At 41.1% G+C, this 12,472-nt stretch overlaps 1 protein-coding gene across 10 annotated transcripts in view; it reads left to right on the top strand.

The window, feature by feature from the left end:
- LOC137792478 (adhesion G protein-coupled receptor L3-like) overlaps positions 1-12,472 on the top strand; it is a 203,274-nt gene that overhangs the window by 135,419 nt on the left and 55,383 nt on the right. For 7 of the 10 annotated variants that reach the window (XM_068588183.1, XM_068588188.1, XM_068588187.1 and 4 more), the window contains 4 exons: positions 2,714-3,064; positions 6,068-6,171; positions 9,171-9,356; positions 11,294-11,332. In XM_068588183.1, the coding sequence (XP_068444284.1) occupies positions 2,714-3,064; positions 6,068-6,171; positions 9,171-9,356; positions 11,294-11,332 (680 nt within the window). The remainder of the gene's footprint in view (positions 1-2,713; positions 3,065-6,067; positions 6,172-9,170; positions 9,357-11,293; positions 11,333-12,472) is intronic. The other 3 variants (XM_068588189.1, XM_068588192.1, XM_068588185.1) reach the window with 1 other exon arrangement.

Here is a 12,472-nt window from a genome sequence, read left to right as displayed (position 1 = left end):
ACACATATACACACACACACACACACACACACACACACACAAAGCAGGAGAGCAACTCAGGACGGCATTAGTCCACTATATTTTTCCATAGCAAATAGTTGTGTGCTGCTATATTAATGCGTTGAATTCCACATTCAGCACATTTAATGCATCACACGTCCCTGTACAGTTCACTGACTTGCATCAGTCTGCATTTTGGGCAACTATAGCAACAAACTCCCTCAGCAAAAATGTGTCCCATCCTGAATCGCTCCTGTATCAGCCGTCCTGACCAGTACAATATTCCCCTTATCTTAATAGGCCTGTCTGCACACCTTCCTTTTTCACCACTACCTTATCTGAATCTGTGCAAGGTGACCTTTACTGACCTCAATATGAGCATTCAGATTTCCATGAGGTCCTCTTATGGGCTCTTTTACTATATGCAGTTGAAGCACCACCGGCTGATTTCAATTAAACTTAAATATATGCCGTTCCCTTAACCAAAAGAGTCGGTTTAACCTATTTGAGGTTATCATCACTTCTCAAATACAGATGCATAGATACATGAATTCACTCATGAATTATCCAATAAGTAGACTGGTGTCCTTGGAGATATATCACCCGTCCTGTTTTCACGATCATTGCAGCCACAGAATGTACTGGGCTGCCAGGGCACAGATTGATGGTGATGTCTAATAGTGGTTATAGAATGTAAATAGTGATGTCTCTGTGGCTGGTCAAAATGTTAAATACCTTTTTTGAGTATTCATGTGATTTTTAAAGCCGTGTTGATGGTTTGTAGTGTCAATTTACATTGGTTGATGTGTGGCTCTCAGTGTGTGATCATGAAACTGTGCTTTTCTGATGACTTATTCAACCATTTGCATCCATTATCACCCGTGTGATAACATATTTTCCAAGTTGTTTGCGTATTCCACTTAACATTTACTTGTGTGTAATCATGTGATGTTCTTTCTTCTTTCCATTTGAGTGATATTTTAAGGTTGTATAACCTGCATTATCAGACAGTTGGGAGTAAAAAAGGCTCTGCATGCCCTGAGTTCACATTGCAATTCAATGAGATTTGTGTTATAGTTCCGCTTTACTGATGGAGTGCCTCCACAGGAGTGCCCAAGATACCTGCGGATGGTATAAACACAGCAAACTCTTTTGTTAGAAAAATAAAACAAATACTCAATCAGCCTGGAACTTGTGCTCTGGTGGCAACCTATTTAATCAACCTTGGCTATCGTTGAATGAGTGCATTGACTGCTAAGAGCGGCCGTGTTTGTCATTACAGCCTACAGGCGTCTCGGCAAGTCACAAACTGTGGGACTAATTTAGTGTTATTTCACTGCTTTCAAATTCAGCATACAGAGAAATCGCTCGATTGCAAATTGAATCCCGCTGAACTGGATTTCAGAAGTGATGTCCGTTATCTAAGCTTTCTGGATGTGTGATGTCCATTATACCTGTCGACCTGAAGTCGACCCTCATTAGATTTTGTTTTGCTCCCTTTTCATGCAAAGATTGGGACATTTGTCACTTCTGTCATTTTGATTGTATCTCTGCACTAAACAGGGTGGAAGAAGACGACTATCCCAAATTGCATTTTTACCAAGGCCCATATTGTGTGTGTGTGCGTGTGTGTGTGTGTGTGTGTGTGTGTGTGTGTGTGTGTGTGTGCATGTGCGCGCACGCACGCACGTGTGTTTTGTGAGAAGTGCTCTCTCGTAGGATTTTATTGAAAGGGTCTACAGCAAGCTGCCATATTCCAAACTACACTCAGTAATAAGATCATGACATATGAAAATGCCAGTATTGCATACTGAAGAATCTTTGAGCAAAAATAATGCAAATGAGTAACACAGAGCAATGCTCCTAAATGATGATTTTCCACAGTTCACAGTTTGATAGGAATAAACTGCCTACTTCCCAGTTTTCAAAGATATGTTATGACCTCTGTGTTTTATCTCACCCTCTGTGGCCTAACTAAGTCCACCCATTCATAAAAAGCTTGTTGCTAAATTAATTTGGGACCCCTATTTTTCAATCAGTGACACAGGGGAGGGAATATGGGACAATAGGGGACAAGATTGCTGAGTAGATGGGGTGATTGATAACGGGGTGTTGAGGAGGTGTATATGAATTTGAGTGGGAAGAGAAGGATAACCTCGTCAGTGCATGTGCTGGTGTTATGATAGCCCTTGTCCCCAACAGCTCAGGTAAACACAGTGCCATTAGCAAGCGTCTCCTGGAGTGTAACCACAGGGAGGACTCGTATCGAGGAAATGGGTATTTCAGTTTGTCCCGGCTGACCCAGAAATAGCATGTAGCTACAATACCCAGCTATTGACTCGCAGAGATATACCCTCGTCAACAGCAACTTTTATTCTGCACAGCTGTATATGTTTGGTGTGTGTCTATTAGCTTTGCCAGCGGGGGTCTAAAATTAGACACCATGCATGCACAAGCAAGTCACACTTGCAACTTCCAATTGATCCTCTTTGATCTCCTCTTAAACTGACATGTGGAAAAGGGGGGAAGAATAGAACCACCCTGCGTATGCTCTGCCTTTATTTCGCAGCAGCACCAAAATAAATTTCCCTCAGACGTTAATGAAGTGTGACTGAAAAGAGAGACATTTACGCTCAATCTTCTTTTTTTCCCCAACTCTGCATTTTTCCTTAAATCTGTCAGTTCACTTTGTTGCTTCTGTCTCCTTTACTAGAAACGTCGTCCTCTGTAATGGTGTACATGGACACGACGACCATGACGACGAGGACCACCACTCGGCCAACAACTGTTAGCATGACAAGCTCGACAGCCAGGACTACAACCACCAAGATGCCCGCCACAACGACGGCACTGGCCCAGTGGCCACGGACCACATCCACAGTGGGGGCCCCTGTCCAGACGCTGGTGGAGGGTTTGCTCCCAGAAGACAACAGGGCGCCTCCTTCCTCCAAGCTTCCCAACATCAGGGTGGAATACTGCAATCCCCTGATGATGATGGACATCTCCTGGCCTAAGACCAAGCAGGGCGTGGTGGCCAAGATGCCCTGTCCACCAGGAACTGCAGGTAATGTGGATTTTTGTAATGTCAAATCAGTGAAGGGAGTCCTTCTTGTAGTTTGGACCCAGGTTTTCTTGAAGATCGAATGAGGGTCGTCTGTTCTGTCTGCGGGTCCAAAATGTGTTAGCAGAGGCTTAAGAAGAGGTTGCCCTCAAATTGGAGGATACTTTCGGGTACTTGTATCAATATTGTATGACGTATGATGCAAGACATTACACAATATTCCAAAACAGTCACATTTGATCAACCTGATTAATCTTAGAAAACCTTAAACATTCCTCTGTAATACATGCCTCTGTTTAAACTCTGCTAAATAATATGTATGTATGTTGTTTCTTTATTTTTTCACTTTGTAAGGATGTCAATACTCTCTTTTGGGAACAGTCTACTGTCAGGCTCTTCCCCTTGATGTTGGTTGCTGGTGTATGTTTTGTTTATGTTTACGCTCCCCCTGCAGCTCTCGTCGTCTTGCTTCCTGTCCTCTCGCCTCACTCTTTATTCCTGACTCACTGATACAAGGCTAAAGATAGTTTATCATTGCATCAGTATGGAAACTAGTAACTACTAGTACACCTTGCACCAATATGTATATCCTATCTGTCAGGATACAATAGTGTAATTAATTAAAGGCTAAACACATTTGTGTTAGGCATTTTGAAAGGCCTCTTGAGCTTTGTTTATCAGCATTTGTTTCCCTATTTGTTGTTCCAGCTCTGTCTTGGTATCAATACTAAGAGAATGAAGTGAAGTCTGCTTTAAGATAAAATCAATGTTGGCTGCTTCAGATAGAAAAGCTTTACCTCAGAAAGTACGAACATCTATGTAAGTGCTGATCAAGCAGCAGTTTATATTTTAATGAGACCTGGCCACTGAACGCATAGACTTTTTAAAGTAAAGGCTTCGATGTTATATGGTTGAAGATCTTGCTGCATTCTCAAAATAGGATACGAATTGTGAGGGAAGAATGAAAGTTTAACTGAAAGGTAACCTAGAAACCTTGCTGTTGTGGGTTTCTGCTGTCAATATTGTGGCATTAATAAAGCAACTCAGTGGTGCGTCTTTTTAAAAGGAAACACTGCCGATTTTGGCGGGTGTATTGCTTAGGATTCAAGGAAGTGTCGAGTCCAGTGTGACCTCTTGAGATGAACGAACACGCTGTGTAGTGTGTTGTAGGGGTAGAGCAGGTCGCTGCTTCTGGGACACCTCTGAAACGCACTGCTGCATGTGAGATCACATCGGCGAGAATGGCCGCGATCAGCTCCGCCGGCCACAGGCAGAACGCCGCCCCTCTGGCTGGTGGGAGAAAACGTTTCCAAGACTGCTGAGCATGCTGCGTACAGCTCCCTTTTCTTTGATGTTCATGTGAGCTTTTGCGCTTTTGTCATGGTAAGTCTATTGCTCAGGAACCAAGGAAGCGAAGAGGCGAGTCTGAAGCAATCGGCCCTTTCTGAACCGGCAATACAGCTAGTTAAACCAAAAATAAGAGGTTATGCAAATGAGATATGTTAAATTGTAAAATATGCCTTTGTTAAGGAATTTTCTGAAACATCCCTCTGATTATTTTTTAGAGAGAAAGTCACTCCAGATCAGGGTGTGACATCATAGACTCAAATCTGGCTCGAAGCCCCAAAAAATCGGTTCGTTTCAATCAGTCAGCACATACACACTCTCTCACACACACACACAAGCTTCATTAATGGGCAACACCAGCACCCGTCGAGACCTCACTAACAGCCGTCATATGGCAAGATAAGAGGAACACACACCCCACCTCCTCTCGGCACATTCTTCAAAGCCGTTGCTCTTCAGACGACACTGCCAAGCAGAACACAACTCTGTGAGCTTCCTCTGCCAGTCTTTGAAAGTTCCTCGAGCTCCCCTTCCATCTACCTCACTTTGCTCGCTGTCATTCTGTTTCCCCCTACACCCGTCTGACTCCCTCTCTGACTCCTTCCCTCTTTCATGCTTTTTCTCCTGCCTCTCAATATAGGAGGAAATGCAGAGTCCCTTATCTTATAAAACCATCAAACATAAGGCTGTCCAAGGTGGACTGGGGAAGGAAATTATATGTCAATCAAAATGTATATCCGCTAATAACGGCCAACACACCGTCTCTCGAAGCACAAGCAAGGGCAATTAAATGTCAGCATATATGCCTCGGTGATGTCAGCTATGAAAATATAGATGCAAGTTATTCAAGGTACATGAAAGAGCAGGTCAGACTGTTGATTTGTGCTTTATATATCTTGATTAAGTGTATTTCATTTTTTAATTATGATAATGTTGCGGTAAGAATGGAGAGGGTCTGAACAGATGATATATATCTGGAGGTGTTATTGTTCTAAAACCCAGAAGGAAAATTGTAAGACTGACACTCCTAAACCACACATCTGTCAGCACAGACAGTTTTCTCAGACCAACTTAATTGACCTTTTGTGATAAATTCAGCTATGGCAGACTTAATTGGCACCTAATTTGGTGCATTTTTCTCATGCAGGAGTTGAACTCTCACATGCAGACACTGTCTGACTTTCAATGATTAAATTCACACACTGTCTGGGCAAGTTTGGCTGGCCTCAAGTGAAGCAACTTCATTTCAATCACAATATGACAAAACCATCCAATTACATGTTGCTACACCCATTAATTTAGTCACTTAAGAATTGTGTTTCTTTGGTACGTCACAGTTGCATTTCGACAAGTTTTGCAAATAAGAAAAGTGCTTAACATGTGGGAAGAGTGGGGCGTTGGCTTACAAGACTGAATGCCAAAACGGACTAGTAAAAATGTCTGTAATCTTGATTGTCCCTCAAGATATCTTTTGAAACACACACACACACACACACACACACACACACACACACACGTAAATAGAAACACATGTTACAAATCATGTGTCAGTGTAGCTTCTCTCTTTTGTTTTGTTTTTTACTGACATGGGTGTGTCCCTTGAGCTGATCAATGTGATAGCATTGTTCTCACCAAGTCATGTCTTTCTTCTCTCTCTAGGTGTGTCCTCATACATATGTGTGGGTCCAGAAGGGTATTGGGACCCCCAGGGACCAGATTTCAGCAACTGTACTTCCCCTTGGGTCAACTTCATCAGTCAAAAGGTATTAGGCTGATATAATAAGCAGAACATAAAATGTTGGTTTATTTTGAAAGTGCATTTTGTATTTTACTTTGGAATATAACTATAGAAATACTGGCTTGGAGGATGACACGTTACTACGATTTGTACCTTTGTTCAAGACAGTTTTTTAATTTTTACTGTTTAATTTTTACTGTTTTACTGTGCACTTTTAGCCTGTTCTACTTAACATCCACAATATATTGCTTTCACTAAAAGAGCTTTAGTTTGTGTGCTATCTTTTTTGTTCTTTGTCTCTTCCTAACTAGTCAATTAATGTTCCGGATTAGACAGAGGGCTTACTTAATACTAGGGTAATGCTTGTGTTTGGCATTGGTGGTTGGACGGAGGCGGAGTGAAAACCAGTACCACAGCTCCATTGTTGAGTGGACTGCTTTGTGTAACCGCTGATCCAAACCACTTTCTGTCCTAAAGCAGTAATTTGCGTTCCATATTTCTCAAGCACAAACGATTTGTATCTCCCACCCCTAATGGGTAAGTTAATATTCAAAGCCTCATATAAAGCTTCCTATGTTTAAATCTGCAATAGAATCAAATCAAAAGAGGAGGAGGAGGATCAGGGTTCCAGGTTATGAATTGCAGGCAATGTTCTCCCTTAAACTCATAGGGCCCTGAGGCGTGCATGTTATAACACTTATGATCTACTCAACAGCACAAAGCTCGGCCCATTAAACAAACGGCAGTTTGCAGATTTGGATGGAGAATGGCTGCTGGGGAACAAAGTAGAAGGGAGAGAAATGATAAGGTGCATTTCTGAACAACGCAGCACCGTTTGAGTGCCGCAATAAAGCTCCACTACATACTCTTGTTTGGAAAAATTAACTAGAGCAATGTCTTCCTGAGCTTGCTATAAGGGCTCTTGCTTTGTTGATGCATGCATTGAAAAGTATGTTTCTAATGTAGAATTTGATTTTTTTTAAAAGGAAGTCACTCTACAGCAATGTGAAGACAGGACAGCTTTAATGAAGATCAACATGTCAGAGATCTGGAATGTCCATCTGGCACTTCGTTATTTTATATCAGGAGCCATTGTTTTGAATGTGGCACTGCTCATTACCAGATGGTTCGTGAGGCAAAATGAGAAGGGAAACAGTAGAGACAAAAAAGAGAATGAAATGACATCAGATAAAGTGAGAGAGGAGGGGAGGGAAAGAGAGAGAGAGAGAGAGAGAGAGAGAGAGAGAGAGAGAGAGGGAGGAAACACCGCTATCTACCCCGCATACCCAGCTCCTCTCATTAAGAGACGAGAGCAGGGAGGGAAATGTGGAAAACATCTTGCAAATACAAGATTCCCTGCATACACCTCTCTGTGAAGGCCAATTTAAGCAGCATAATTGGCTTGACTAATAAACTCACAGGCGTTGACAGCAGATGATGCCAGAGTAAATCAGTATTGGCCTGTTATAGTTGGTGTAACTGCGATTTTTAGGCTCATCTTACCACACCTCCACTATTAGGAAAACGCTGATAGTACTGGACCTTTAAGACAATACCAGACCAAAAGGGTGTTCTGCATTTACTCAAAATTAGGTTATTCAGTGTTCAGAACTGATACCAAATTTTGCATAATGTTTGTGTTATGGTGATAGACAGTGAGTCTGTCTGATTAGGTGACTTTCAAGTAACTTCTATGTATATTTTAAACTTATCAAAGTATTTCCCATTATGCATTTCATATTAATTGAAAAATAAAAGACATGGCATTGCACTGAAAATAATTAGTTGTTGTGTATCTAAGTTGTTAAGACCCATTTATGTACTGTCTGGCAAGTAGAGACACATAAATTAAAAGTGGGAAATGCTTGACATCAAGGGGCACTACTGCGCATTATTAGGAAGAGAGAACTGGGTTGATACTGTATGTACACACTAATTTGAAAACCAGGATAAATAACTGTGCAAAGTATAAAGTTTGTGAGCAAACCTTTCAGGGTTTGTGGTGAGCCTCATTAGCCAATAAACAGATGCCGCCAAAGCTCATAAGTTAAATATCGGGAAGTTTCTCCGATATGAAAAGTGGCATTGGGGCTCTGCCTTCTATTGTAAGCAAAACTATGTACATAATGCATGCACTAATAGATGTGTTTGTCAAGCGTTGGATGGTGTTGCTGGAGTTTAAACTTCCCCAAATCCAGAAATAGCAGGACTATCTGCATATTTTGAAAAATACAACGGAGAAAATTTAGATTGGGGGTCAACATGCGAAAAATTGCAGTTTCAAAGGATAAAGACACTCTTTAATCAATTTATTACACGTTTACTCTTGTGTTTTTGGTTGTTAAAAATCACTGTTTAAACGTTTTTAGTTATTAAACCCTTGACAGACTTGGTGTGCCTTCGCTATTGTCCACTGTCAATGGACAGTGGGTGTTTGGTAGAGAGTTTTTGTTTTGAGGAATGTTCTTGTATATGCAGGTGAATTGTGCTGGGAGAACGTGAGAGAAAAGAGTCTGTAATGTTGGTAGAGCATATGTGTGTCAGAAATAGATGTGAGAGAAACAAAATGAGAGAAAAATTGAAGCAAACCTTGTTTTAAGTCTTACAGCAAAAAGCAAATGCTCCAAAATCATCATTGATATCGTTCCGTTTTTTAACAAATCCCGAGATGCAAAAATCACATATGCTTTTGAACAAAAAAATAATTTCTCGGAAGGATCTGGGGAAATAGTGGATTTTAAAATGTGCTTCTGAATGCAATATTGGCCCCAGTGTGTACACTCAGCTGAGGACCGTCTTGCCACATTAATTGTGTACACTATAGCAGCCGTTGGGGAAAATGTACAAGCTAAACGGCATTCATTTTAAGGGGTCACACATTTGTATAGTGCAATTTGTCATGGTTTGCTATGTTTTCTACTGTATAGGTTGTAACAATGATACGGTAAACTAAAAAACACAGATATAAGGCTTGATGGTTCAACTGTAGAGAAATAAATGTTATTCGTTTGTCCTTTTTCACAGCTCAAAGCTGGAGAGACGGCTGCAGTCATTGCCAGGGAGTTGGCGGAGCAAACTAAGCGTAATCTTCAGCCAGGAGACATCACATTCACAGTGAAGGCCATGGTTCAGCTGGTGGATCTCCTCGACGTGCAGTTGAGGAACCTCACGCCAGGAGGCAAAGACAGTGCAGCACGAAGCCTGAACAAGGTAATGAAGGAAGAAATGTCAAAACTGCCCGTTATTTATCTAATCTTCTCCACTGCTATCAGGCCTGGATAAATATGGCTTGCAGGAACAGTGAGACGGTCCCTGATGGCTCACACTGTAAAGACGCAGATTCAAAATGGGAATTTTGAGTGAACGTTTAAAGTGGCAATCTCTAAGTCAGCATTTTCATTCCGAGACCTCTTTAAATTTGGAGGCCGACCTCTCACAAAACTTCACTCCAGTCAAAACTGAACAGTAGGTATTCTTTTAATGATCTGCTGTTTAACTTAGTGCTGTCAGATAAAATGATTTCAGTTTTCCTGTGGTCCTTCAATTTCAATAGAAAGCTCAGACATATCCCTTGCATCATGTATTATGCTATTTATTTAACTTTGATGTAGTTTCAAAGATGTTATTCATCTGTCATGCTCGTCAAAAGAACTAACCTTGCACCTCTTGATTTGTATTAATGAGACATGGTGAGGTTCATTAGACTGAATCTAAACAGTGGGAGTGCAGAGGTTTACATAGCTGAACCTGAATCTAATCCATTTACTCCCCAATAGGCAGCAGAGCACAGTTAGACCAGGCAAAGTGATCTAAAATAATACTTTCTGTCTGCTGATCGGCCAACAGAAAAGCAAACATTAGTGAAATTCAAAATGTCAGTCGTTAATTTGCTGGAGCGGCTTCACTTGTAGAGAAACATGAACACCTGTTCGCAGATAGTTTTTTTTAGACATTTTTTATTTCATTGCCGCAGCAGACACAGATGTCCCCATTGAGATTTTAGTGCCAGTTTTTGCCAATAGAGAGGGGAGGCAGTAAAGATGGCCAAAAGGCCTCAGAAGGGATTGTGATGAGCAAATCCACATTGAGGGGCAACTAGAGTTTATAATACCTCTTGAAAAAAGGGCTTCTCATAAAACACAACATTCAAGATACAGGCTACTGCTCTGGTTGCGATTGCTTTTCAAGTCTTTAGCTTCTCTTGTAAAGGCGAGTAAAGGGCATGAAGAAAAGGTCATGGGATTGCTTATGATTTAGAATTCTCTGTCCTCCATATATACGCCGTCCTTACATTTTGCTGCATCTATTGAGAGAAGTCTGTCAATATCTTTCCCCTGTGTTCAACTTCCTTTGCTAGTGAGAGCTCATAGAACTCTCCCTCTCGTCTCTGGCAGTGGCTGATGTTTACCTCCCGAGTTCAATCATTTTGACACAATCTGCAAAGAGCTAAGCGAATTAAAGATTTTCCTTTTTGATAGCGAAGCACAATGCTTTCTGCCAGCAGACAATGAAAGGATTGAGTTGGCAAACGGTGAGATCAGTTTCGTTTTCATGATCAAAGGGTTGCTGGCTAACGGTACGGACGGGAGCGTTTCCAGAAGAGTGGGCTGTGATGTAGAGCAAGAGGCTCCTTTATGGCGAGATGGTACTCTTTGGAGCTAATCTGCATGGGATTTATCATAGTACTGTTAAGCCACATAGTAGCACCGTTGGCTACCTTGCTTGTATCAGAACTCAATTAAAATCATCCACTCTCCATGGAGTGCTGACAGCCTTTCTTTGAGCCTGCGCTTCCTCATTTTTCAGGTTTGCTTAATTGTTGTCAGCACTAACTCCCCTTCAACCGTGGCAGACGTTCAAAAGATAAATAGCTCTCCTGAGTTCTCATATAATTTCTTAAGTGAAAAATATAAATGAAACAAAAAACCTTGAAATCAGATGTAATAGTGTCAGAGGCATGCTCCCAAATGTATAGTATGTCTCATTTCAGTGCTAATTAAAACACACGTTTTTCTTAGATAGTGTATAATTTATGTACTTTATATACTACTTTGCACACAATTTTTCAAAAACAGGAAATGTATTCAAGTGGGATTGTTTGAATTGATGACCTTTTGCTAACTATTTGCATTTCCTTTGGGTTGCAGCTGCAGAAAAGAGAGCGCTCTTGCCGGTTTTATGTTCAGGTATTTGGACCAAACTTTTCCCCGTAACCACTTTCCATTCCATCATTGTGGAAACTGTACTGTCATTTTAATTGTTACCTTCTCATTGAAGTTTGACCTTTTCAAGTGGAAATGACTACATATGTACGTTTACATGTTGTTTAATTAAAAGGTCAAATTTCACTGAGCTATTTCCAATTGAACTTAAGTGTCTCAAACCCACATTGTCATCATTGTAAGTTGCCTGCATCCAGTATGTCAATGTATTCGCCCACCCATCCCCCTTGGCCTCAGCATGAGGCTGATCATTTAATTATTTCAAATGCCATGTATCCTTTGTGGGTTTCACCCTGAAACCATCAATGTTCTTTCTAGTGAAATTACCCACATAAGAGGATAGCATCAGTCAAAAATTGGGCTCACTGAGATGTAAGGCACTCCTACATTTCTCAGCAAATGCTTAAGAGCCAAAAGAAGTGACCTCATTATACCAGCAACTCAACTTGTAACTAAGTCAGCTAAAGTCATGGCATGTTATGATTCTCCTTGATGCATAATCCATGTGTGTCATAATTTAGTGGGCTGTCTATTGCTTCCTTCAGCTATTTATCTAACTACTGAGTTATTTTGTTGATGTTGTTGTACGTATGTTCTGTGGCACTCACGTTCAGCAACATTTATTTGCCTCGATTCCTCTGAGGCATGTCAGTCCCTTTGCTATATATAAATATACCGGTAGTGCACATGACATCCAACTGGAATGCTTTCATATGGTTGAGCGTGCTCACATGTGCAGATGGGTTTGTGAGCGTGAGATGCTCAAAGGATAAGGCTGGAAGTACCCTATTTCTGTACACTTTTTATTGCCAACAAATGCCAATTGTGAGTGCAGTCAACCTCCCATTGGCAACCACATTCTCAAGGCTTTCTCCATGTTAGCATGCTAACATATGCTAATTGACACGAAATCAACTGAACATACATTGGCGTTAGATATTATTACCACTCATCCAGAGGGGAGACATTTCACTAAAACCCGGAAATGTCAACCTCACAGTTATTGGGTTCTAGCCAATGAATATCTACCAGGTTCATGGCAATTCAATTATCTTCAAGATGTTTCAGTCTGGAATAAAGTGTTGCACTGACCGAGCGATATTG

The sequence above is a fragment of the Clinocottus analis genome, unplaced genomic scaffold (assembly GCF_023055335.1).
Source record: "Clinocottus analis isolate CAN_PGR_092001 unplaced genomic scaffold, fCliAna1.0.p SCAF_21, whole genome shotgun sequence".
In the NCBI taxonomy this organism is placed as follows: domain Eukaryota; kingdom Metazoa; phylum Chordata; class Actinopteri; order Perciformes; family Cottidae; genus Clinocottus; species Clinocottus analis.
This window is presented reverse-complemented; position numbering and strand designations above follow the sequence as displayed.